The sequence below is a fragment of the Salmo salar genome, chromosome ssa10 (genome assembly GCF_905237065.1).
Source record: "Salmo salar chromosome ssa10, Ssal_v3.1, whole genome shotgun sequence".
In the NCBI taxonomy this organism is placed as follows: Eukaryota; Metazoa; Chordata; class Actinopteri; order Salmoniformes; family Salmonidae; genus Salmo; species Salmo salar.
In genome coordinates, this window is record NC_059451.1 from 83,450,218 (window position 1) to 83,477,944 (window position 27,727).

At 41.1% G+C, this 27,727-nt stretch overlaps 2 protein-coding genes across 6 annotated transcripts; one reads left to right on the forward strand and one right to left on the reverse strand.

The window, feature by feature from the left end:
• Positions 1-1,332: 1,332 nt before the first annotated feature.
• On the reverse strand, positions 1,333-27,295 carry ccdc135 (coiled-coil domain containing 135). 5 transcript variants are annotated; one of them, XM_014124391.2, is made up of 18 exons: positions 27,034-27,295; positions 6,525-6,680; positions 6,115-6,289; positions 5,826-5,951; positions 5,512-5,706; positions 5,177-5,335; positions 4,845-5,063; positions 4,581-4,703; positions 4,326-4,398; positions 4,037-4,165; positions 3,674-3,802; positions 3,224-3,453; positions 2,835-3,050; positions 2,564-2,674; positions 2,319-2,429; positions 2,040-2,234; positions 1,694-1,833; positions 1,333-1,543 (listed from the first exon to the last, which is right to left on the reverse strand). In XM_014124391.2, exons 2-18 carry the CDS (start codon positions 6,668-6,670, stop codon positions 1,462-1,464), a joined length of 2,559 nt encoding a protein of 852 aa, XP_013979866.2. In that variant the 5' UTR covers positions 6,671-6,680; positions 27,034-27,295; the 3' UTR covers positions 1,333-1,461. The 5 variants fall into 5 exon arrangements, with proteins under 5 accessions (XP_013979866.2, XP_013979867.2, XP_013979865.2 ...); XM_014124392.2 differs by having other exon boundaries at positions 6,525-6,670; positions 27,034-27,290; XM_014124390.2 differs by lacking the exon at positions 27,034-27,295 and adding an exon at positions 7,527-7,735 and having other exon boundaries at positions 6,525-6,670.
• On the forward strand, positions 12,967-25,714 carry lcat (lecithin-cholesterol acyltransferase). Its single transcript, XM_014124396.2, has 6 exons — positions 12,967-13,376; positions 21,695-21,851; positions 22,119-22,234; positions 22,323-22,418; positions 22,577-22,801; positions 23,096-25,714. The coding sequence occupies exons 1-6, from the start codon at positions 13,226-13,228 to the stop codon at positions 23,719-23,721; spliced, it is 1,371 nt and encodes a 456-aa protein (XP_013979871.1). The 5' UTR covers positions 12,967-13,225; the 3' UTR covers positions 23,722-25,714.
• Positions 27,296-27,727: the final 432 nt, after the last annotated feature.

Below are 27,727 nucleotides of genomic sequence, written 5' to 3' on the forward strand. Positions count from 1 at the left end.
CAAACAATACATCCTGTCTGCTTTGAGACACACTTGAATTTACACTCATCAGTGTAGCACAGGAGTCAGAGCAGATGACTACCCTGTCTGGCCTCACCTCCTCCACTCACGCTGCAGCCAATATTATGGCCAACAACTCCATTGTGTAAACAGATAAATTATTTGTTGCTCTTTTTGTCACTGCCACCTTAAACTCAGGAACACTAAAAGCTGCTCCTGTCCTCCCTGTTTTTAGGGTCCTTAGATTCATCTGTGAATATATTCAAGAAAGTATAGTATTGTGTTCTTAAATGTTCACTTACAACTGAATCTACTCCTTCCTCAACATCTCTTACTCTCTCAAGCAACCCTATATCTATCACTGGTTGAGGGAGAAACCAAGGTGGGATAGCAGGAAGAACCAGAGGGGCTAAACTCCCTCCCAAACCACACCATCTCTCTCACCATCCGCTATCCACCCAAAGCTTGTATTCAGATTTTGTTCATGTTCCCAGCACTCTAGGTGCACCTTTTCTGTAGGATGTGTAACCTTATGTATATCATGGCCAGCTGTTGTCTTCTTAACTTTAACGGCATCTCTACAAACTCTACCTGCATCGCTGCAGGTAATACATTTCATTATTCAAATTATGTTTTGAATATTCAATAAGGGTTGTTGACATCAACCACCTGTATTCAATGGAAAGAGATACTATGCTACTAGCATCATGTCATGAATATGCATAGCCATCTCAAAATATAGTGTTCTTTTCTCAAAGTTACCGGGATGTCACACGTCCTACTTATATCAGTACACCCGTAACAACTTAAGCATTACGAAACTTCTATTCAATCAAATAAATCTCACGTAGCAAATAAGCCACACATTTTTGTTGTAGACCGAAATTTCACACTCATTCACCTCCATACAAAAAGTCCTTGCTTTGTGGGCGAAACAACGAAAAGACGGCACCTGTTGGGCCTCGCTCTTCTTCCTCTGTTGTTGATGACAAGCTAGCTGGTAGCAGGCACCACCTCCTCACTCCAATAGGGGGTGTTCTGACAAAAGCACACAGCGTGATCCAACTAGTGCCGCCTGCTGGAGAGGCGAGGTTTAGTTTACTTCTCCGATAGTGCAGTTCACAACTGCACATCAAAACCATGACCAAAACAGCCTTGGTTGGCTTTCTCACTATGTGGGTGGGAAGATATTGTTGGATACCATTTTTTATTGAAAAGTTCAAGATAGCGCCATGGCAAATTAACTCAATCCAGATGAACAAAAACATCCAGTCAATCGTGTTGTCAAGCTCAAACGAATAGTCATGATGAAAATGATTAAGAGCCAGAATATACTAATATAAAACTAGTTTATTGCTTTGAGTGGTGGTATACCTAATCAAACCAGAGAAATTGAGGAGTGTCAGATTATGGAGTGGGGGAAGGATGTGATTAGAGAGCTGTACGTGACCATGTTTATCATCACAGGTGATTGGCCAATCTGGGGTCTCGTCTCAGTTTTTCATCCAGAGCCAGGTATTTCTGGGGGGCTTTGTCCTTATGCCTGAAACACAACCCAAGTCCTCCTTCACAAATAATCCAACAAAATAACTATTGAAGTATGTAAACGTCTATACTAAAGCCCAGTCATGTGAAATAATTACTATATCGATCGTAAATCAAGGCTTTGAAACTGAAACTTTTCAGTGCTTACCTGCTCAGACGCAGTTTGAGAATATGGATCCTGAACATGGCATCAGAGCAGTAGGCAAGGTATTCATCTTCATCCTCCTTGGTCATAGTGAGCTGGTTCTTCTGGTACCACTGCTGTTTCTGCTGAAGCTCCTGGGTCTCCTAAACATACAGTATGCATTACAATACATGAATAGAGAAACATTACAAAATATAGAGATACCCATCAGAATTAAACCATTATTTTTCTACCAGGAGTATTCCCAAACCTTGAACCTTTGCTTGTTTTGTTTATTTTAACATTATTGTACAGATATTCACAAAACTGTTTGTTCTTTTGATTCCACTTAACCTGTGCTTTGACGTACCCTCTCAAAACGAGCCTGTATGAGGTTGGCCTTATCAATGAGCCGCTGCTTCAGGTCAGCCAGGCAGTCATTCCTCAGCTGTAGAGCAGCCTGTCTGGTCAGGTTCTCTGGGTCACCCAGCTGGGCCAGAAGCGGTGCTAAGAAGTCCAGCTCCTTCTCCTCCTGTTGGAGACGCTCCTCTTTGGCCGTCCGCTCCTGAACATGAGGTAGAGAGGAATTAGGGTAAGGAGGTTCCTGAGGGTCAGTCAGTCTTCTATGATAAGAGAGTGTGATGCTCACCAGTGCCTCTCGGTGGCAGCGTGCTCTCTCATTTCTCGCTGTGTTGTAGATGGAGATGTGGAGCTCAATACTGCTCTCTTCTTGTTCCCTAACACCCAGTATCGCCCTAACCTAAGCAAAAATACAAATGAATATTAGCACTACCAACTACATACTGGGTATTACTTTTCTAATTCTCTCATTTTAAGACGTACTGGAAAAGGTCTATCAATTCATGCCAGAGTACCCACACAACACATGCATACCTCTTTTTCAGACTCCTTGACTCTGAGAGCAACACTCTCCTCCTCCTTCATCATATGGACTAGCATTTCATACAGAAAGAGATTCTTACTGGGCTTCTCAAATGGATCTACCTGAAAGCACAAACATAAAGACAATTGGAAAAACACCCTAGTTCACTCAAACCAATTAACAGAAGAATATGTTATCTCAAATTGATGGTGGCGCCAGTTGTAAATTCATGTGAATTGGTGGTTGTTTAGGTACTGTTTATTGTCCCTGGTGATGTTTGACCTGGAAAGTGGAGGCCATTTGAGGGGTGAAGGAGTGTGGGTTCTGGGAATCGCCTGAATCTCTGGGCTTTATGAAGTTTCTCCAAGCAGGAATAATCCGGTCGTCCTCCCGGTGGTATGTCACTTGGATCCTGTCCTCGGACACTAGAAAGATACGCTCTGCGACGTCCTCTCCGGCTGGCTTGGACCGGTCTCGATTGAATCGTTCCACCACCTTCTTCTCATAGACCATCGGAGATATCGTCAAAGATGTTCAAATGTTTAACCATATCTTTTCCAGTGATACAGACATGTGTATGACACATAATGGCGGTGTTAAGTTTATCCAAACCGAGTTATGTTTGAATGGTAGCGCAACCAGTTATTATCATGTAATGTAAGCAGTATTACCTGTAAAGGGCGTTGCCCCTGGTCAGGTGCCTCAGTATTACTGGGGCCGAACACTTTGACACGTTTGCCAAAAACGACATGACGATGGTACATGAAGTCTGGTCGATCCTCGAAGGTCTCTGTCATCTCAAAGGGCATCTCGACCCGTCTGGCCAGCCCGTCTGCTCGGGCATGGCTGTAGAAGTCCATCTGACGCTCCGTCTCTGGAGTCATGGTAATATACCTGTGGGCTTGACAGCAAAAACACATTTGTCATGTATGCTCTCTTGTCACTTTTGTCTACATGTTTAGTTACGTTATCTGATGTAAATGTTGTAACACGGTTAAGGCAGTAGTCATAAGCTGATACTAGCTGTTATGTCATGATCATGGCAGAGTCATGTAGCCCTTATGGGAGTGGGTTCAAGTTAGTTAGTGTTTTTCCACTTTGTCCAATTTTCTAACAGTTACATTTTAAAGCGTAGCTCCGTCCAGGTCTGAAATGCTCAATAGTGACATTGCTAGTCTTCTTCAGTTCCCGTTCCTCAAGGTGGTCATGCCTGTGTTGGTACCACTCCTTCACAGTGCTGGGCTGGGTACCTACAGAAACACACCAGAGGGAGACAGGAGGGAACGGGAGTCAGTGTCTGAGGTAGGAGATAGATTAATCAGAGACAGACTCAAGTCAGAGTTCAGATACCAGAGAGAGGAGACATTATGGCTGATCATTTATCAGTGTGCTGGCTTTATCAGTCCACATTTAGGACTTTTACTGTAACACATATTAGGCAATCACAGCACCATGACTCAATATGTCAATAATATGCAACTCACAGTCGAGGTCTGAGTAAGAGGTCAAGCGTGTCACAAGACCATCCGGGAGGAGGTAGGGTGCAAACTTTTCCAGCTTGGCCTTCCGATACTGGATAACTTTCATGCCCCCAGGGCAGCGTGTCTCCATGTCTGGACAAAGTCACAAAGGTCACTCAGGCCAGACAGATGGAGCATGTAACATTTGATAAGGATAGGAGACATGAGACTGGGTTAGGCTGGTTAATCCATGCCAGAAGGTCCAGTTAGTTATGTAAGATTATGAGGCTGAGTAAAGCAATGAATGACTTACCTTGTTGTGAGATGTTGATTTGATTCACCCAGGATGGAGGCATTTCAAACACCTTGGGCTCATCCACTTCTTCCTTCAGAAAAACAACAAAGTACACATGCTCATAGTAAATCATAGCACAAATATACACCAATGCATGAACTTCACTATTTATTCCCACACGGTCAATGCCATAGAGGGTGTGCAGAATCAAGGGTAAAGGGCACCAGAGCAAAGTTGAGCAAGAGAGTGAGCGAGTGCGAGATTGGGATGCACCTCTTCATCATCCTCTGCCTCCTGCTGTTTTTTCATGTCAGGGATGAGAAGCAGAGATTGGCCAGTTGTGCCATAGAGCAGATACTCCCACTTCACCGCATCCCCCAGGTCGAAATTCATCTCCTGCAAAAACATCCAGTCATTCCCCAATTTCAAAAACACTTTAAAAACACCTTGTCACTAACTCTGTGAGCAAGATATAATACATGTAGTACATGTATACAGTACAAATCACATTGTCACAGACAAAAGGGCATTACTAACCGCACAGCCGAACCGGCAGTCCTGCATGTTGACCCAGTAGTTCTGATGGTTCCAGATGCTCTCTATGCCCAGGAAGCATTTGTGGGTGGTGGATAAACTCTTCCCTGTGAGTGGGTTAATGAAGAAGTTCTCTGGAACCTCCCGGTTGCCAGACAGAATGAGAACCCAGCAGTGGACCCGCAGGCCCAACAGGGGATCTGGGGGTAGGCGCTCTTGCTCCTTAGGCACATAACAGAGGGACAGTCACAGACATATACCCTGTGCTCAAACAGGAACAATACATTGAAGATTTATTTGTTTCTCGGAGAGTGTTTTTGGAGTTGCCTCCATACCTCTTGGAGTCTCTCTGCCTCCTGCTGTTTCTTCAGGAGGATAGCCTGTGCATCAGCCTGTCTGCGTTCCTCCTGACGCTGCTCAAAGCCACTGCGAAGGTCCCGTGGTGGTTTCACTGAGTACTTCTTCACCTGCCGCTTCTGCCCAGTAGCCTTTCCCTGAAACACACAAACCCGCAGGAAAACCACAAGAGTGATGCAATTGTGCTATAAGGGGCGGATGCAGTGAAATTACATACTGTAATTTGAACATGAAATGAACGCAGATATACCGGTTCAGTGGTACTGGAGGGCAATGTACAGGCCATGTAGCCAGGTTGCTATAGGTCACTCACCTTAACATGTGTAACCAGTAGGGGACATTCCTGGAGGGACTGGTTGAGGAGACACATTTCCTTCACAGCGTATCCACTAACACAGTAGGCGTTGTAGCCTGCACCCAACAACAGGCTACACAGCAGAGTAGAGAAATCAAAGCAGGAGCCTCTCTGAGTCTGCATCAACCAGGTTGGAGAGTAGAGGTGTCTTGGCTAGAGATAAAGAAGAACATTACTCCTTGCGTCTCTTATATACAAAAGCAAATGCACCAAATCTTCTATTAGAATTATATCATTTTTAGGACAAGCGAAGAGATGTTTCTCTCCCTTACCAGGTCAATGGGAGGATCCAGTGGCTCTAAAGACAAGAACTCTGACACAAAGCTTGCACATCCCTCCCAGCTGTACAGCTCCGGGTATGAGAGCAAGGTGGGCCTCAAGGTTGTACTCACAAATTTCTATTTTGGCCGTTAGAAAGGTAAGAGTGACAAAAATGCCCATTTAAAGATGGGATGTTGGAGGAACATAGGAAGGAAGTATGGGTGTCAGTGTGCACAACAAACATGTCACAGAGAAAACAAAGGCAAATGTGAGTGTAATTGTGAATGCTGTGGAGTTTACCTGGACTCCACACTCATTGAGTGGGCTCAGCAGAAGGGGTTTTCGGTCGGGGTAAAGGTGCACATACTGGCAGCAGAAGTTGTCGGCGATGGCAAGCAGCAGCTTTTCCTGTGGGGAGTTTTCTTTATAAGAGGTTGGGTATTGGGACAGGTCAACCTCCTGTGCCCGTTCTGGCCTGTTAGGATTGGATTTGAGCATGAGTGTTGATGCAGCTGTCTAAGCATGTAGTAAGTATGCGAATACAATAAAATGATGTATGTATGTGAGAGCACACTAAATCATTGTGCAAGTAATCATGACATTGAACATAAACATCCTGTATGTTTATAATTTTTGGTAGAAAGCAATATGAATCAATAACCATGTGCCCTAGTTAAACATGACCAAAAGTGTAACAAAAGTAACCTCACAGGGAACATGGTGTTGGGGTTATTTGTATGTTGCAGAGGGTCTCCTCTAGTTTAAGCAGGTCCTCATTAACCTCATCCTGTCGATCCTCTTCAGCTTCATCAATGGCAACCTCTTTGTCAGACTCCACTTTAGGCAATACCTCCATCTAGAAAGAGCTATTTATTTAGGCATATCAATAACTTGCATTCAATAAGTTGCATTTTCTCATAACTAATATAGTGGACTGTTTATGGGTGCGTTCGTAAATTCATTTTGGCTATCTAATCCGATTTCAGAGCACTCGTTTGAGTATGCCAGAGCGCAGAATAACTGATGAATTTACGAACACGCAACGGCCGTTGAATATGACAAGTGTCCGTAAAGGTTGGCAAAAACAATTAATTAAATTGTTGCTAGCAGCAGTTACAGTCATTAACGCTCTAGATAACATTAAAAACAAAATTTCAGACAGTTCTGAACGCTCGGATCAACCCTACTCCTCGGTCCAGTGTGCGCTCCGAGAGCGAAACGCTCTGAATTTAAGAACGAACCAGAGCGCACTCTGACACACTGGGGGAAATTTATGAACGGACAATCTGAAAACACTCTGAATTTAAGAACGAACCAGAGCGCACTCTGACACACTGGGGGAAATTTATGAACGGACAATCTGAAAACACTCTGAATTTAAGAACGAACCAGAGCGCACTCTGACACACTGGGGGAAATTTATGAACGGATAATCTGAAAACGCTCTGAATTTACGAACGGCCCAGAGCACACTCTGACACAATTTACGAACGCACCCTATTTTGACGCTTAGTTGACGTCAACATCCATGTCGAGAGCTAGCTTGCAAAACTAGCAGCGTTTAACGTTAGCTACCAAACAAGTGACAGATCCGCAATCCAGAGAATAACACATTTCCAAACTTCTATGAAGAAATATTGTACATAGCAACTATTACAAGATTAAACAGTTTATTGAGAACGATAAACGTTTCTTTATGCCGGTCACCTTACTTGGATTAGACAAGATGTTGTCGTCTGCCTGTAGTTTACCGTCTATCTCCATAGTAACGGAAATTGTTTGAAGTGTTCGATTCTGGGTTCCTACCCAAAACTTCGCGCAGCTAGAGATGTAATTCCCGGAATCATCGTCGATTAAATAAAGTAACCATGTAGCCAAACATGTAATGAATTATATTTGTTAATGATATTATTCATAGGAAATGTGGAGTTTTGTCACATGTGCCGCTAACAAAAATATATGGAAATGTGTGCTGTATACAAAATTAAACCAACTGATTGAAGCGTTAGACTACCGCAAAAATAGAGGAGGCAAGTTGAAAGGGAGAGGGTAGGAAATGTTTGTCTGCTCTTTATTAAATACCAAAATTGGGTAAACAAATGAATAAAAATCGTCAGAAATAGAAAAATATAGCCTATCAGTTATATGGTTTATACATTTATATTTAGACCTACGTCATTGATCTAGAGCGATTTACAGGAGAGCAATGACAGATTTTTCACCAAATTGGCTCGGGAATTAATCCCAAACCCCTGTCCCCGCAGGGTGCCTTTTGCCTCTTGGTAGGCAAATACGGTACATACGAATTTGTTCTTAATTGGCTTGCCTAGTTAAATAAAGGTTCAATAAAAAAATGTGTGACTAACTGTGTTTTTTTTGTTGCCAATGTTTACCTACTGACACCGGTCACATTCAACAGGTGTTGCTCATGTATCGGCTGCCAATACGCAAAACAACGCTTGATTTAAAACGCAATTTTTCAATTGAATTTTTATAAAAAATTATTGCCACCAACAGAATGTTACACTATATATATACAAAAGTATGTGGACACCCCTTCAAATTTGTGGATTTGGCTATTTCAGCCACACCCGTTGCTAACAGGTGTATACAATCGAGCACACAGCCATGCAATCACCATAGACAAACATTGTCAGTAGCATGGCCTTACTGAAGAGCTCAGTGACTTTCAATGTGTCACTGTCATAGGATGCCACCTTTCCAACAAGTCAGTTTGTAAAATGTCTTCCCTGCTAGAGCTGCCCTGGTCAACTGTAAGTGCTGTTATTGTGAAGTGGAAACGTCTAGGAGCAACAATGGCACAGCCACGAAATGGTAGGCCACACAAGCTCACAGAACAAGTGCTGAAGCACGTGGCGCGTAAAAATCGTCTGTCCTAAGTTGTAACACTCACTAACGAGTTCCAAACTGCCTCTGGAAGCACATCAGTACAATAAGTGTTCGTCGGGAGCTTCGTGAAATGGGTTTCCATGGCCGAGCAGCCGCACACAAGCCTAAGATACGCAATGACAAGCGTTGGCTGGAGTGGTGTAAAGCTCGCTGCCATTAGACTCTGGAGCAGTGGAAACACGTTCTCTAGAGTGATGAATAACGCTTTCACCATCTTGCAGTCCAACGGTAGAATCTGGGTTTGGCAGATGCCAGGAGAACGTTACCTGCCCCAATGCATAGTGCCAACGGTAAAGTTTGGTGGATAAGGAATAATTGTCTAGGGCTGTTTTTCATGGTTCAGGCTAGGCCTCTTAGTTCCAGTGAAGGGAAATCTAAACGCTACAGCAAACAATGACATTCTAGACAATTCTGTGCTTCCAACTTTGTGGCAACAGTTTGGGGAAGGCCCTTTCCTTTTTCAGCATGACAATTGCCCCGTGCACAAAGCAAGGTCCATTCAGAATTTGTCAAGATCGGTGTGGAAGAACTTGACTTGCCTGTACAGAGCCCTGACCTCAACCCCATCGAACACCTTTGGGACAAATTGTAATGCCGACTGCGAGCCAGACCTAATCACCCAACATCAGTGTCTGACCTTACTAATGCTGAATAGAAAGAAGTTGCGCAACAATGTTCCAACATCTAGTGGAAAGCCTTCCAAGAAGATTGGAGGTTGTTATAGCAGCAAAGGGGGACCAACTCCATATTAATGCCCATGATTTTAGAATGAGATGTTCGTCGAGCAGGTGTCCACATACTTTTGGTCATATAGTGTATATATATATATATATATAGGGCATACAACCATCTCAGCTCTGCAAATTTAGCTGCTAAGAGATTTAGATAACTTATTCTGGTATTGCTCCTATGTATTGAGACCCCTTGACTTGTTCCACATTATGTTATGTTACAGCCTTATTCTAAAATGGATCAAACTGTTTTTCCCCCTCATCAATCTACACACAATACCCCATAATGTCAATGCAAAAACAGGTTTCTAGAAATGTTTGCAAATGTATAAAAAATAAAAAACAGAAATATTATATTTTCATAATTATTCAGACCATTTAACCCAGTATTTTGTTGAAGCATCTTGTAACATAGACGCTGGGAGTCGGGAAGCAAGTACAGGAGGTGAGTTTAATAGTAAACGTAACATGGAATAAAACAAGACACACAAGTAGCGTACAGACATGAAACACAGTCAATCCTGCCTGGGGAATGGAACTAAGGGAGTGACAGATATAGGGGAGGTAATCAGTGAAGTGATGGAGTTCAGGTGTGCCTAATGATGAAGCGCAGGTGCGCGTAATGATGAACGCCAGGACTGGTGGTTAGTAAACCGGCGACGCCGAACACTGGAGGGTAGGAGCAGGAGTAGACGTGACACACCTTTGGCAGCGATTACAGCCTTGAGGCTTCTTGGGTATGACGCTTCAAGCTTGGCGCACCTGTATTTGGGGAGTTCATCCAATTCTTCTCTGCAGATCCTCTCAATCTCTGTCAGGTTGGGTGGGGAGCGTCACTGCCAGCTATTTTCAGGTCTCTCCAGAGATGTTCGATCGGGTTCAAGTCCAGGCTCTGGCTGGGCCATTCAAGGACATTGAGACTTGTCCCGAAGCCACTCCTGCCTTGTCCTGTTGAAAGGTCAACCTTCGTCCCAGTCTGAGGTCCTGAGCGCTCTGGAATAGGTTTTCATCAAGGATCTTCTCAGTACTTTGTTCCGTTCATCTTTCCCTCGATCCTGACTAATCTCCCACTCCCTGCTGCTGAAAAACATCCCCACAGCATGATGCTGCCACCACCATGCTTCACCATAGGGATATGGGCCAGGTTTCCTCAAAACGTGGTGCTTGGCATTCAGGCCAAAGAGTTCAATCTTGGTTTCGTCAGACCAGAGAATCCTGTTTCTCATGGTCTGAGAGTCCTTTAGGTGCCTTTTGGAAAACTCCAAGCGGGCTGACGTGTCTTTTACTGAAGAGTGGATCCGTCTGCCCACTCTAACATAAAGGCCTAATTGGTGGAGTGCTGCAGAGATGGTTGTCCTTCTGGAAGGTTGTCCCATCTCCAAAGAGGAACACTGGAGCTCTGTCAGAGTGACCATTGGGTTCTTGGTCACCTCCCTGATGAATCCCCTCCCTTCTCCCCCGTTTGCTCAGTTTGGCTGGGCGGCCAGCTCTAAGGAGAGTCTTGCTGGTTCCAAACTTCTTCCATTTAAAAATGATGGAGGCCACTGTGTTCTTGGGGACCTTCAATGCTGCAGACATTTTTTGGTACCTTTCCCCAGATCTGTGTCTCGACACAATCCTATCTCGGAGCTCACAAACAATTCCTTGAACCTCATGGCTTGGTTTTTGCTCTGTCATGCTCTGTCAACTGTGGAACCTTATATAGACAGGTGGATGTATTCAGACCCCTTGACTTTTTTTCCATATTTTGTTATGTTACAGCCTTATTCTAAAATTGATGAAATAACTTTTGTCCCTCATCAATCTACACACAATGATGAAACTATGAAACGTCATTATGGGGTATTGTGTGTAGATTGATGAGGGAAAAAAGTTATTTAATCAATTTTAGAATAAGGCTGTAACATAACAAAATATGGAAAAAGTCAAGGGGTCTGAATACATCCGAATGCACTGTAAATCTTACCAAATGTTGCTTTTTTTCTGTCAGAAAATAGACATTTCCCTTAAGAGGGTGGCGTTTTCCCACAAGTTACCCAATGTGTTTAAGTACTATCTATCCAGAAGTAATGTACATCAAATAACTCTAATCTTGCTATGGAACTACTGTGGAAAAAATGCAATGTATGTCAAATGTGGGGGGTACAATTTGGGGGGGAGAATGACTGTGAGAAGATCAGTTCAGGTTACTTTTCTGAAGGACATTCTACTCCAAAATGAATAAAAATTAAAATTATGCTGACATCTAAAATATAATTCCCCCTCCAGAAATGAGTCCATTAACATACTGGTCCATATTACCAGGCAGGTGTGCTATTTAACAATACTCATTGTCACCTGATGAAGCATCGTGGTTATAAATAAATAGGCTTGAGGGTTTTCCATCTGCATTTACCCTATTAGGCTAATCATTAGCTAGATAAGAACTCTAAAGTCTAAACCTTAGGCTATCTTGTTGCTAGTTAGCAACATATTGATTACTTGAATGTCCCCCAAAAAATAACGTTCCACTGGCACTCAACCAACCAAGGATCATGAACTGTGAATATAATGTAGGCCTACCTGTTACAGCTGACCCTTGTTACATTTAGCCCTGGTCTTCCATATGCATTCAACGCCATTGGCGAGCGAATCAACCATGCTCCTGCTGAAAAGTCAGGTTCTAAAATTGTGCATTTTAGCCAACTAATTTATTGGATTTAAGAAATAAGTGTTGCCTAGTAACACTAGAAAACTCCGTGATCCTCCTCTTTTAACAGTGGCCTTCAAAACTGCTTTGAAAAGTGTGTTTTCCTGCGACTGCATTAAGAATGTACAATGATGACTGGGGATGCATATTTCTCGCCCTGTGCGGCACTCGCAATTTGAATGCGCCTCGAGATTAATATTATTTTATTTTATTGAATGCGACAGGCGGAACAATTCAATAGTTAAACTATTCCACCGTGGGGTTGTCTAATTGTGATGTTGTTTACTAGGTTTTTTTTGACTGTGGAAAATTTTAATGTGGACAACAATTTTTCATTAGATAATTCAAATAACCAAAGCAGATTCCGGGTCTCAGCTCAGCCTACATGGCTATCATTTGGGTCATATAGGTACCGGTTCTCCGACTCAGGGGGACCCGTCCCAATTTAACCTCTGTGTGTAGGTTATAATAAGGGCTAATTGTAGACGTAGCCTCTATAAAAATGCATTGGCTATATCAACAGGCCTATATTTTATAAAACATTGTAAAAAGCCAAAACATGTATTGCATGATAATCAAAATATGATATTCAGCAAACTAGCTAACTTTTTTTTCTTCTAAATTGTTCGTTTGGTATAATCAATATAAATCTCTAAATACCGGATTGTAATTAATCATTTACCTTGGTACCATAGTGCACACAGCCTTGACGGAATGGGACTTGTACAACAATCAATAGGGCAATGGGTATGTGGTGGGCTAAACGTTGTGTTTGTCCTTCTGTGTGTGTGCTTAAATTTCCATATAAATTCAGTTAAACTATAACCCGTCGGCCTTTTACGTTTACTACACCGTAGAAGCACACAGCTGCTCTTATACAAGGACAGATGCGCATGATGTTGATGTTGTTTATACCTGTTGTGAGAAGCGCTTTGAAAGTGCGGTTCAACGATGGTCGAGTAACTGACCTCACATTTTCCCTCTGATTTCGCGCCCCACCTCTTTCACACACAGCATTAATAGGCCAGTTCTCCTCCTGACCTAGTGAGAGACAAGACAACACTGTCAAGATTTGGACAGAATGGGATATGCACACTGCTGTACCGTGCTCCTTATAGTATTCGTTGCGCTACAGCAATCTGCTGGATTTTGGCTCTTCGATGTGGTGTTCCCACCAAGTGCCAAACCGCAAAACAAAGTGGCAAACAATAGCACTCCGCCGGTTCTTATAGGTAAGCGTTTTTATTTCTTGATTAGTTTGCTGTGATGTGATAGGCCTATTGCACCGTGTTATTTCTCATGGAATTCGATTTCTGTTTTATGTGATTGTAATATCAGTTGGCTGTCTTGCATACTGAGTCCAAAATGTATTTCACAAGACAGGTCGATTTTCTGTCTGGAACTTGAAGCCAGCTCCAGGCCGTTTTCAATGGTATCTGCAGGTGTTGGTGTGAATGCTAAGTGAATCCAATGGTCCTGGGCCAGGGATATATATTTGATTCCTAATGGGATTGGCTGGGGTTTGGATTTGGGTGAAGAAGCAAACCCTAATTCAGCATAATGGGAGGACAGCCAGCCTATATCTGTCTGGAGAGCAAATCATTTTGGGTCTTGGGGTTCAGGAATAGTTCTGGTCATACTTCATTTTAAGGAGTCATTATTACAGTGTAATTATATGCGTAATTACACTGTAACAAGTCTTGTAGTTAATTGTAATAACTCATAGTTACACTGTAATAACAAAATGTAACTGGTGGGAATTGTAGTCTGTAATTACAGAGGTGTAACAGCAAATGCTTGTTACCATGCTTGTTACTAATGCGCAAGTTTCCACTAAATTCACCAAATGTAGTGTTTTGTTTCTTCTGAGTTGCATCTGATTCAGTAATAACTGTCACAAGGTTGTAATCGCTTGTGGACAAATGGGTGTCCAAGATTACATAGGTTGGAGGCTCAATAGGCTCTAATTACCTCCTGTGAATGCGCACTCTTCAAAATGTCCACTCAATGTTGTTGCTGCTAGCACTTGCCCCCAAAAAGTGTAGCATCTGGGTTAACTTGATTTACTTTACAATAACAGATCAGATATAGGCCAGCCTCACTGACTGGAGTCTACCATACGGGTGTCATTCCACATTATAATACAAAAATAACTTGTAATGTATGTGCACGTTATCCATGATGACAACCTGAACCTCGTTGCCATCCAAGTGAGAGGATAAACCCACAAGTACACCACAGAGTACATGTAATATCTGCATAAGTACAATGTAATTACTAGGTGTTACACAGGATATAGCTTGTGTATCTCGAGGGGTACTTACTTGTAATTATTGTGTACTTATATAGTAAATTACTTATCCTGACAATCTGGCCCTTATTTTAAGGCTTCCGAGAGCGCCATCCAAGTGGGAGGTTAAACACACTAGTACCCACAGAGTACATGTAATATCTGCATAAGTACAATGTAATATGTAATATTACAATGTGTAATACAGAATTTAGATAGTTAAAATGAAGTGTAACTTGAGGGTTACTTACTTGTAATGAATGTGTACTTTTATATAGTACATTATCCATCCTGACAACCTGGCCCTTATTTCAAGGCTTCTGGGAAGCACCATCCAAGTGAGAACATAAACACACTAGTACACAACAGAGTACATATAGTATCTACACAAGTACAATGTAATTACTAGGTGTTAGCTAGTTAAAAGTGTATCTTGAGGGGTACTACCTTGTAATTATTGTGTACCTACAAAGCTCGTTACCCAATTTGACAATCTAATTGTCAGCTTCTGAAAGCACCATCCAAGTGAGAAAATAAACACACTAGTACACCACAGAGTATCTGTAATAGCTGCATAAGGACACGGTTGTCGCTAGTTACACTGCAAAATTACCGCAGTACAAAAAACTTTTTTTTGGGATGCAGTATTTTCAGAATACTGGAGTTATACTGCAATCTATTTTCGTAAGGGAAGTGAAGTGTAACTTTATAATTACCCATGAGCAATTTCTATATAATTACTTATTACTCATTACCAAATGAAAATACCTACAGACAAAAGATGAGCTTCTACTTTAGTCAACTTTATTGCAAAAAGACATTACATTTCATACAAATAATAACTTGTTGTATTGTTTGTTTAATCTAATTAGTCAAATGATTAGTCTAAGATATACAGACCTACTCAATAACATAAAAATAACTATTCTAGTGGTGACTAAAATCTGTAGCCTATAGTATGGTGAGTAGCCTAGATAGCTAGCTAATACAAAAAATGGGATTGTCTTTTTATACCCTTTTAACATTACAAGTAATAATGGAAATTGACAACTCTGTCTCTGACTCTGTCTTCATCCGTTTATTTCTTGTAAACATTTTCCGATCCTGGAGTCTGAGATCTTGTGGGAATCAGTGGTAGAGAAGAATAATGTATAACAACTTAGCATTGGCACTATATATTACCCCTATTTCTCATCATAATGATTTCTAGGCATATAGCCAGCTAAGCTTAGCTAGTTGTTGTGTTTTCCAGCTAGCAATAATAGTGCTTGTGTTGACACAAGTAGCGAACTAGCTAGATAATGTTAACATGCTGGGTGTCTCACGTAATACAGTGCATTCGGAAAGTATTCAGACCCCTTGACTTTTTCCACATTTTGTTACGTTACAGCCCTATTCTAAAATTGATTAAATAAAACATTTTCCTCATCACCTATGGTAGTCCACCTGTGGTAGATTCAATTGATTGGACATGATTTGTAGAGGCACACACCTGTCTATATAAGGTCCCACAGTTGACAGTGCATTTCAGAGCAAAAACCTAGCCGTGATGTCGAAGGAATTGTCCATAGAGCTCCAAGACAGGTATGTGTCGAGGCACAGATCTGGGGAAGGGTACCAAAACATTTCTGCAGCATTGAAGGTCCTCAAGAACACAGTGGCCTCCATCATTCTGAAATGGAAGAAGTTTGGAACTACCAAGACACTTCCTAGAGCTGGCCGCCCAGCCAAACTGAGCAATCAGGGGAGAAGGGCCTTGGTCAGGGAGGTGACCAAGAACACGATGGTCACTCTGACAGACCACCAGAGTTCCTCTGTGGAGATGGAATAACCTTTTCTGCAGCACTCCACTAATCAGGCCTTTATTGTAGAGTGGCCAGACAGAATCCACTCCTTAGTAAAAGACACATGACAGCCCACTTGTAGTTTGCTAAAAGGAACCTAAAGACACTGAGACCATGAGAAACCAGATTCTCTGGTCTGATGAAACTAAAATTGAATTCTTTGGCCTGAATGCCAAGTGTCACGTCTGGAAGAAACCTGGAACTATCCCTACGGTGAAGCATGGTGGTGGCAGCATCATGCTGTGGGGATGTTTTTCAGGGACTGGGACATTAGTCAGGATCGAGGGAAAGATGAACGGAGCAAAGTACAGAGAGATCCTTGATGAAAACCAGCTCCAGAACGCTCAGGACCTCAGACTGGGGAGCAGGTTGACCTTCAAACAGGATAATGACCCTAAGCACACAGCCAAGACAACGCAGGAGTGGCTTCGAGAAAAGTATCTGAATGTCCTTGAGTTAGCCAGTCAGAGCCCGGACTTGAACCCGATAGAACATCTCTGGAGAGACCTGAAAATAGCTGTGCAGCTACGCTCCCCATCCAACCTGACAGAGCTTGAGAGGATCTGCAGAGAAGAATGGGAGAAACTCCCAAAATACAGGTGTGCCAAGCTTGTAGCGTCATACCCAAGAAGCCTCGAGGCTGTAATCGCTGCCAAAGGTGCTTCAACAAAGTACTGAGTAAAAGGTCTGAATAGTTATCTAAATGTGATATCAGTTTGTTATATACATTTGCAAAAATGCATTTTTTTTTTTTTTGCTTCGTCATTATGAGGTATTTTGTGTAGATTGATGAGAAGAAAATCTATTTAATCCATTTTAGAATAAGGCACAAAATGTGGAAAGAGTCAAGTGGTCTGAATACTTTATGAACCCTTGGGGTACGGATATCTTGAGAACAAGGTTCAGGGAAGATAAGACCATCGAGCCTAGCTAATGTTAGCTAGTGAGTAGCAACCATAGTATATTTGCCAGCTTTAGGTAGCTAGTTAGCTAGTCAAGGTTAGAAAACTAGCTAGCTAGCTAAAGTGCTAGCTAATTAAAAAAAATGCTAGCTAACTGCCTTTGCTAAAATTTTCCGCAGAATTAATGTATCCAAAAAATGTAAACAAATTGTATGGAAAACTTACTTTCTCTCTCCTGTGTTGACGTTTTTGACCTACAACACTTTGTTTCGTTCACTGAAATCTTTAATGTCTGGATTTTGCACACTGAGTGTGTACTCCAGGGGTCGACAAACTTTTTCACTCAGGCCCCCCTTCCAGCATTTGGGCAAAAAAATGTAGCTAAAAAACATTAGCTGACAATTTATAAATAGCTCTCTAACATATACATATATATATGTATATATATATATATATATATATACAGTGCCTTGCGAAAGTATTCGGCCCCCTTGAACTTTTCGACCTTTTGCCACATTTCAGGCTTCAAACATAAAGATATAAAACTGTAATTTTTTGTGAAGAATCAACAACAAGTGGGACACAATCATGAAGTGGAACGAAATTTATTGGATATTTCAAACTTTTTTAACAAATAAAAAACTGAAAAATTGGGCGCGCAAAATTATTCAGCCCCTTTACTTTCAGTGCAGCAAACTCTCTCCAGAAGTTCAGTGAGGATCTCTGAATGATCCAATGTTGACCTAAATGACTAATGATGATAAATATAATCCACCTGTGTGTAATCAAGTCTCCGTATAAATGCACCTGCTCTGTGATAGTCTCAGAGGTCCGTTTAAAGCGCTGAGAGCATCATGAAGAACAAGGAACACACCAGGCAGGTCAAAGATACTGTTGTGGAGAAGTTTAAAGCCAGATTTGGATACAACAAGATTTCCCAAGCTTTAAACATCCCAAGGAGCACTGTGCAAGCGATAATATTGAAATGGACGGAGTATCAGACCACTGCAAATCTACGAAGACCCGGCCGTCCCTCTAAACTTTCAGCTCATACAAGGAGAAGACTGATCAGAGATGCATCCAAGAGGCCCATGATCACTCTGGATGAACTGCAGAGATCTACAGCTGAGGTGGGAGACTCTGTCCATAGGACAACAATCAGTCGCATACTGCACAAATCTGGCCTTTATGGAAGAGTGGCAAGAAGAAAGCCATTTCTTAAAGATATCCATAAAAAGTGTTGTTTAAAGTTTGCCACTAGCCACCTGGGAGACACACCAAACATGTGGAAGAAGGTGCTCTGGTCAGATGAAACCAAAATCAAACTTTTTGGCAACAATGCAAAACGTTATGTTTGGCGTAAAAGCAACACAGCTCATCACCCTGAACACATCATCCCCACTGTCAAACATGGTGGTGGCAGCATCATGGTTTGGGCCTGCTTTTCTTCAGCAGGGGCAGGGAAGATGGTTAAAATTGATGGGAAGATGGATGGAGCCAAATACAGGACCATTCTGGAAGAAAACCTGATGGAGTCTGCAAAAGACCTGAGACTGGGACGGAGATTTGTCTTCCAACAAGACAATGATCCAAAACATAAAGCAAAATCTACAATGGAATGGTTCACAAATAAACATATCCAGGTGTTAGAATGGCCAAGTCAAAGTCCAGACCTGAATCCAATCGAGAATCTGTGGAAAGAACTGAAAACTGCTGTTCACAAACGCTCTCCATCCAACCTCACTGAGCTCGAGCTGTTTTGCAAGGAGGAATGGGCAAAAATTTCAGTCTCTCGATGTGCAAAACTGATAGAGACATACCCCAAGCGACTTACAGCTGTAATCACAGCAAAAGGTGGCGCTACAAAGTATTAACTTAAGGGGGCTGAATAATTTTGCACGGCCAATTCTTCAGTTTTTTATTTGTTAAAAAAGTTTGAAATATCCAATAAATTTCGTTCCACTTCATAATTGTGTCCCACTTGTTGTTGATTCTTCACAAAAAATTACAGTTTTATATCTTTATGTTTGAAGCCTGAAATGTGGCAAAAGGTCAAAGTTCAAGGGGGCCGAATACTTTCGCAAGGCACTGTATATATTTTAACCTTTATTTAACTAGGCAAGTCAGTGAAGAACAAATTCTTATTTTCAATGACGGCCTAGGAAAAGTGGGTTAACTGCCTCGTTCAGGGGCAGAACGACAGATTTTTACCTTGTCAGCTCGGGGATTTGATCTTGCAACATTCCTGTGCAACCTTCCTTCCAATGCTCCACCACTAGGCTACCCTGCCACCCCAAATGCACTGACCAATTTCGAAATTGCACCTTGTGCATTCTACTATTACATCTTTCTAGAGTAAGTTGAAAGCTGGACTGAGTGCCTTAAATATATACAGTACCAGTCAAAAGTTTGGACACACCTACTCATTCTCGGGTTTTTCTACATTGTAGAATAATAGTGAAGACATCAAAACTGTGGAATAATACATTTAGAATCATGTAGTAACCAAAAAAGTGTTAAACAAATCAAAATATATTTTATATTTGAATTTCTTCAAAGTAGCCACCCTTTCCCTTGATGAAAGTCTTAGGCATTCTCTCAACCAGCTCCATGAAGTAGTCACCAGGAATGCATTTAAAGTAACAGGTATGCCTTGTTAAAAGTTAATTTGTGGAATTTCTTATCTTCTTAAGGCGTTTGAGCCAATCAGTTGTGTTGTTACAAGTTAGGGGTGTATTACAGAAGATAGCCCTATTTGGTAAAAGACCAAGTCCATATTATGGCAAGAACAGGTCAAATAAGCAAAGAGAAATGACAGTCCATCAGTACTTTAAGACATAAAGCTCAGTCAACACGGAAAATTTCAAGAACTTTGAAAGTTTCTTCAAGTGCAGTCGCAAAAACCATCAAGCGCAATGATGAAACTGGTTCTCATGGGGATCGCCACAGGAAAGGAAGACGTAGAGTTACCTCTGCTGCAGAGGATAAGTTCATTATACCCTGACTACAACGCTCGCGTCGCGTGCGGGTTAGAGTTACCAGCCTCAGAAATTGCAGCCCAAATGAATGCTTCACAGAGTTCAAGTAACAGACGCATCTCAACATCAACTGTTCAGAGACTTCGTGAATCAGGCCTTCATGGTCGGATTGCTGCAAAGAAACTACTACTAAAGGACACCAATAATAAGAAGAGACTTGCTTGGGCCAAGAAACATAAGCAATGGACATTAGACCAGTGAAAATCTGTCCTTTGGTCTGATGAGTCCAAATTTGAGATTTTTTGTTGCAACCGCAGTGTATTTGTGAGATGTAAAGTAGGTGAATGGATGAATTCCGCATGTGTGGTTCCCACCGTGAATGGAGGAGGAGGTGTGATGGTGCTTTTCTGGTGACAGTCTGTGAATTATTTAGAAATCAAGGCACACTTAACCAGCATGGCTACCACAGCATTCTGCGGCGATACGCCATCCCATCTGGTTTGAACTGGCCTCCAAAATCACCCGACCTCAACCCAATTGAGATGGTTTGGGATGAGTTGGAACGCAGAGTGAAGGAAAAGCAGCCAAAAAATAAAAAAAAAATTTAAAAAAATTAAAAAAATAAAAAAAATGTATGAAATTGTATGAAATGTATGCATTCACTACTGTAAGTCGCTCTGGATAAGAGCGTCTGCTAAATGACTAAAATGTAAATGTAAAATGTAACAAGTGCTCAGCATATGTGGGAAGTCCTTCAAGACTTTTGGAAAAGCATTCAAGGTGCAGCTGGTTGAGAGAATGCCAAGTGTGCAGAGCTGTCATCAAGGCAAAGGGTGGCTACTTCGAAGAATCTAAAATCTGAAATATATTTAGATGTTTTAATCTTTTTTTTGCTTACTACATGATTCCATATGTGTTATTTCATAGTTTTGATATATTCACTATTATTCTACAATGTAGAAATGAGTAAAAATAAAGAAAAACCCTTGAATGAGTAGGTGTGTCCAAACTTTTGACTGGTACTGTATATATTTTTAAATTATAATAATTGTGTGTGCGGGGGACCCCGCACCCGCCCTGCCGACTCCTTTTTATTTTATGTGAACTGTTTGTAAACCTGTTTTTGTCATTGGGCCAGGGCATCAGACTCCAGCTCTTTATTGCAAAATTGTGTCAATGAATTGGTCGGTGTTCAATTGATTTACACTTATCACGTGGTTTGTGCAGGCTGAAATATGGTGCGTTGGGATGCTATTGGAAACGTTAACATTTGTAACAAACATAGAAACAAGTATTTGTTGTTACACCCCTGTAATTACAGACTCCAATTACCACATGTTGTTATTACAGTGTTACTATTATTACAATGAATTGCCCTTAAATGAAGTGTCACCATTATTTTTATTGGTCAATGTCTTGTGTCTGTTTGATGGGACAAATCACATTGACAGTTGTGAAACAGGGGTGTAATAATTGTAAACTTGCCTCCTGTCTCATCTGGCTTCTAAGTTCTAACATTTTTCAACTTTTGACCAGTACCTGGAAACCTAGGAAACCAGCTTGAGGCCAAGATTGACAAGCCAAGCCTTGTGCATTGGATGTGCTACAAAAAGACAGATGACTTTTTCACACTTTGGATTGACCTGAATATGTTCATGCCAATTGGGATTGACTGTTGGATCGATAATATAAGGTGAGGGGGAGAATGAATATGATCTATGTCAAAATAATTCTGTTTCTATCTTATGATAAATTCAATCATTTCAACTCAATACACTTAGGGAGCATTTGCTAATTGTTCATTGCTGTATTAATAAATAATGCACTGTAATAGAAGAGAGAAGCATACAACTGCAACTCTATTTTCACAAGTTTGATTTCGAGTGCAAGGCATTTTAGTGGTTGGGATCATTTCCTTATGCAATAACATTCTGTACATACTGAATATTTCCTGCTACAGAATTGTATACAATAGGACAACTCGCAAGACCTCCAATTCTGCAGGGGTGACGGTGAGAGTGCCTGGTTTTGGACAGACATATTCTGTTGAGTTCTTGGACACAAACAAGTTGTCAGGTGAGAACAACCATAATGAGAACATTTGTTTCTATAATTGTTTTCTTTTTGATTATGATTTCATTAAATGAAACCTGTCCTTTTCCAGGTTATTTTCACACTATGGTTACACATTTGGTCAACATGGGATATGTCCGTAATGAGACTGTCCGAGCAGCACCATACGACTGGAGGGTAGCTCCAAGTAAGTGACATCATGGACACACACACACACACACACACACACACACACCATCCAACTGACAATCACATTCCTGTAACAACAAAAGTACAACTCATTCATTGTTTATGCATACATGCTTTCTCATCATGTGACTGTGCCTATTTGTCTCTCCTTATCAGACGAGCAGGAGGAATACTTTGCACGGCTGAAGAAGCTGATTGAGGATATGTACGAGCAGTATCAACAACCACTTTACCTCTTGGGACACAGCATGGGAAGCAATTATGTCCTCTACTTCTTATATCAGCAGACCCAGACTTGGAAAGACCAATACATCAAAGGCTTCATTTCACTTGGAGCACCCTGGGGTGGGGCAGTCAAGCCTATTCGAGTGCTAGCATCAGGTACTATATGTCAAAGTCTGGTGGACAGATTGAAACAACCTTACCTATAGTAGAAACATAACCTACCCTAAAAAAAAAAACTGATAACCGGGTTGAAGTAGTTTTTACTGTCCTGTAAATCACATTGACAGTAATCGGTACATATTGCAAAATCATTTTACTTGTGATGATGCCCACATCTTCATTTTCCTGAAAGGGTGGTAGGACTGGTTTGTCTGGATTACTTTGGCAAGTCACACATTGATGAAAGATTGCCAAGAGAAAATAATTGTATGATAACAATTGTTTCTGCAGGTGAAAATGATGGCATCCCTATGGTATCTAACATCAAGATCCGGGAGGAGCAACGCATGACCACAACAAACCCCTGGATGCTTCCATTTGAAGAGGTATGGCCTGCAGACCACGCCTTCATCTCCACACCCTCATTCAACTATACCCACCAGGACTACCAGCGCTTCTTCAAAGACATCGACTTTGAGGATGGCTGGTTCATGTGGGAAGACACCAGAAACCTGACAGCTGGTCTGCCCCCTCCTGGTGTTGAGGTATACTGCTTCTATGGTGTGGGGCTGCCCACACCGGTTACCTATATTTATGACGACCAGTTCCCAAATGTAGACCCTATAGACTATGTGTATGCTGATGGGGATGATACAGTGGACAGTCTTAGCATGGGTTTATGTAAGCGTTGGATAGGAAAGCAAGCACAGCCTGTCCATGTCAAGGAGTTCAGGGCCATGCCCCACTTAGAAATAGTATTCAATAGCAAGGTAATCAACGTAGTCAGGAGTATCCTGGAGGGAAGATATGGGGAAGAAGAGGGTTCTACATTCCATGAGACTGATGAACGTCCCATTGACTCCGCAGTCATGCAAGATCAAGTCCAGGCGGACCAGGCTCCCAAATCTACACTGTAAGCTTTTGGGGAGAAAATAATTCACTCTCCCAATGTACATACTATTACTGATGCAGTAGCTACTGAGTTGGACTTATACACTGAGTGTACAAAACATTAAGAATACCTGCTCTTTTCATGACATAGACTGACCAGGGGAATCCAGGTGAAAGCTATGATCCCTTATTGATGTCACTTGTTAAATCCACTTCAATCAGTGTAGATGAATGGGAGGAGACGGGTTAAAGAAGGATTTTTAAGCCTGGAGACAATTGAGACATGGATTGTGTATGTGTGCAACTCAAATTTAGGAGGTGTTCCTAATGTTTGGTATACTCAGTGTATATGTACACACATCCTAACTAGTGTTACTATTGAGATGTGATATAGTATGCATATGCCTCTTGTTTCATTATGCTTATCATCTTTTCCTCTTAGCATGATAGGAAATAAAAAAATATATATATGTATTTGGTCCGTGTACGTTTCCTTATTTAGATTTTCGAGTCAAAACAGTAGAAAAACAGAAAACAGCTATTTTTTATTTTTGAATTAGAAAAACTAAAATCATACATCGACTTGTTTTCCCATCTATTGTGTCAAAATTGTACATGGAATAATGGCAAACAAATAACAACAAATTGTATTAAATGTTTAGATTCTTTTTTTTTCATACACGGAAGTACACGCCCCCTCATAGAATATTCACAGGGTTGGGGAGGGGGGTGGGATTTAACAGCCTATGTTGACAGCTAAAAGAAAGGATTAGACTGTGAAAAAGAAGATAAAAAATACTAATGTTAGCTAAGATGAAGAACTTATTATGAAGTTAGCATGCCATTGGCACAAACTTAATAACAACTGAACAAAGTTGGCTTGCACTAGCTGGCTATCTTGCACTAGCTGACTATCTTGCACTAGTTGGCTAGCTAGCACTAGCCCTACCTGGTTACTGGATATAGTCATGCTAGATAGTAGTAGCTAGTGGAAGTAAGTTGGTCCCTTCACTTGCAACAAGATGAAGCTGTCCAGTTAGAGCTAACTGCTGCTGAAATGTCAGATTTCTCCAATACTTTCTGTAGCTAGCTCTTCTGTTGGCTAATAGTCAATAAACAGTAAGTAATGATGAACAGCAGTTACTGTAAATGGTTACCTTATCTGGCACATTGCATAGCCAATTTAGCTATTGCTAAATGTGCAAATAGTTAAAGTTCAAAAGGGAAAATAAATAAATATGGGTTGTATTTTACAATGGTGTTGTACTTCACGGGTCGCCCTTTTCTCGTGGCAACAGGTCACAAATCTTGCTGCTGTGATGGCACACTGCGGTACTTCACCCAGTAGATATGGGAGTTTATCAAAATTGGATGTGTGTAATCTGAGGGAAATATGTGTCTCTAATATGGTCATGCATTTGGCAGGAGGTTAGGAAGTGCAGCTCACTTTCCAACTCATTTTGTGGGACGTGTGCACATAGCCTGTCTTCTCTTGAGAGCCAGACTACAGCGGCCTTTCTCAATAGCAAGGCTATGCTCACTGAGTCTGTACATAGTCAAAGCTTTCCTTAAGTTTGGGTCAGTCACAGTGGTCAGGTATTCTGCCACGGTGTATTCTCTGTTAAGGGCCAAATAGCATTCTAGCTTGTTCAGTTTTTTTGTTAATTCTCTATCTCAAGTTGTTTTGCTGTAGACACCAATCCCATGTTGCCAGAACTACTTTATCCCCTAATACTAAACTTTGCTCACTCTTATTAAACTGCCTTTTGATTAAATCGGTTTATTTCAATGTTTAAATTTGCTTCAAGTGTGTTTTTTTACTAAAAGTTGACAGATGGCACTTGTATGGAGGAATGTGGGTGGTGGGAGAGAGTGGATACATGTTTGTAGATGGGTTTGTTTGAAGAAACTCCCTCTCCCCCTACATCCCCTCCTTCTCTTGATGAGTAGTACAAGTAAATGTAATTGCTGCATTTTACCTGTGATCCAAAATCAAATAAAATTGAAGACAAAATGAGAGATTTCATGATATTGCTTTGTCTTTACACATCTATTCCCCACTGGCCAAATGCAGTCACCATCCACTTCAGCTACCATTTCCTGTTTTTAGCTCTGTTTAATTTTAAGGTCAAGCACTTTGGATGAAATGTCAAATGTGACGTACAGTATTATTATGCTTATGCATTTGTTGGTACTGTATGTACAGTAAGGTCTCCAATATTCTTAAATCTCACATGGATTGAAGTTACTATCATTAATCCTGCGTCAAGTCTCAAATATGGCTGAATTGTAGTGTATTTACTGAATAAACCCTATGTTGTACAATTATTCATCCTCTAGACAGCAATGTGCTACCACCTTCAAAGAGGTACAGTGAGGGAAAAAAGTATTTGAACCCCTGCTAATTTTGTACGTTTGCCCACTGACAAAGAAATTATCAGTCTATAATTTTAATGGCAGGTTATTTGAACAGTGAGAGACAGAATAACAACAACAAAAATACAGAAAAACACATGTCAAAAATGTTATAAATTGATTTGCATTTTAATGAGGGAAATAAGTATTTAGAATACACAAGGTGCAATTTCAAAAGCTGGTTGTGCATCAGCCGTTTTTCTCTTTATGTCAGTCACTGACACACTTAATTAGCCCATGTTAGCTAACGTTTTTAAATTGGTCAATTAGTCTAGCGGCCCACTACGAAAACAGCTTTTTAATGTTAAATGTCGGTCAGGATCACCCTAGACCCTATGCACTATGCAGATGAGGAGATCTGAGGTGTGTGTGAGAGAGATGAGAGGAAAGGAAGATTATTTTCACACAGCAGGAAAATAATCCTGCAGCAACAGGAAATGTGAATTAACGGGGTAGATTATAATGAAATTACAAAACTTTAAATGCCTTTTTATACCTTGAATATTCAGAGAAGTAGGCCAATTGTCACAGCAATAGTAGTGTTCACAACTGAAGAGTATAGCCTACGTCTGCCTTTCAGTAAGCAGGAAAGGATGTTGGTGAAGTAGACCCATACCAGTAAAAATGCTCATTTTACTGAATTGGCTGATGTAACTACATGAAGTTCATGAGGATCAGCTAAGATGCCATACTGTGCTTTTCTCCTGCAGGAACATTCAGAACTCACAGGCACACACACACAGAATAGCTCAATTGAACATTGTTGTATGTGTAAGTACTAGCTAAGTCAGCTATTCAAATAGCCAGGTAGGTAACCATTTAGAGTAATTGATGTTCATTATTACTCAGTCAATAAACACCATCAGCTGACAAAAGATGTAGCTAAGCTACAGTAACTACAGAAAGTAATGGAGAAATCTGACCTTTCTGCGGCAGGTAGCTCTGGCTGGGCAGCTTCATCTTGTAGCATGTTGAGGGAATAATTTACTTCCACTAGCTACTACTAGCTAGCATGACTATAGCCAGTAACCAGGTAGGGCTAGCTAGCCAGTTAGTGGAAGCCAACTTCGTTATGTTGTTGTTGAGTTTGTTCTATTGGCATGCTAACTTCATAAAAGGTTCTGCATCTTAGCTAACATGAGTATTTTTATCTTCCTGTCACACTCACACAGTCAAATCCTTTCTTTGTACTGCCAACCTAGGCTGTAAACACCCCCCCCCCCCACCCCCCCTAAACCCAGTGAATATTCTATGAGGAGGCGTGTGGTATGAACATAATGAATTGAATACATTGTTTTTGTTTGTTTTCCGTTATTCCATGTCCAAATTTGACACAATAAATGACAAAAACATGTCGACTTCCGATTTTTGTTTTTTAATTTATAATTTAAAAAAAAGCAGTTTTCCATTTTTCCACTCTCCGTTTTGAGTCCGGATGTGCTCCATTCATGTTTTGTTAACATGGTCTGCGTACCTTTTGGCCAATTTATATTTCCTATTAGATCCTATCCTCCTTTATTTGATTTGAATCTGAAATCAAACAACACAAACGGTTTTGTTTTTTGTTTTAACACGGACCTGATCAGCCTTTGCTGGGTCATTGAAGTTTTAGATTAG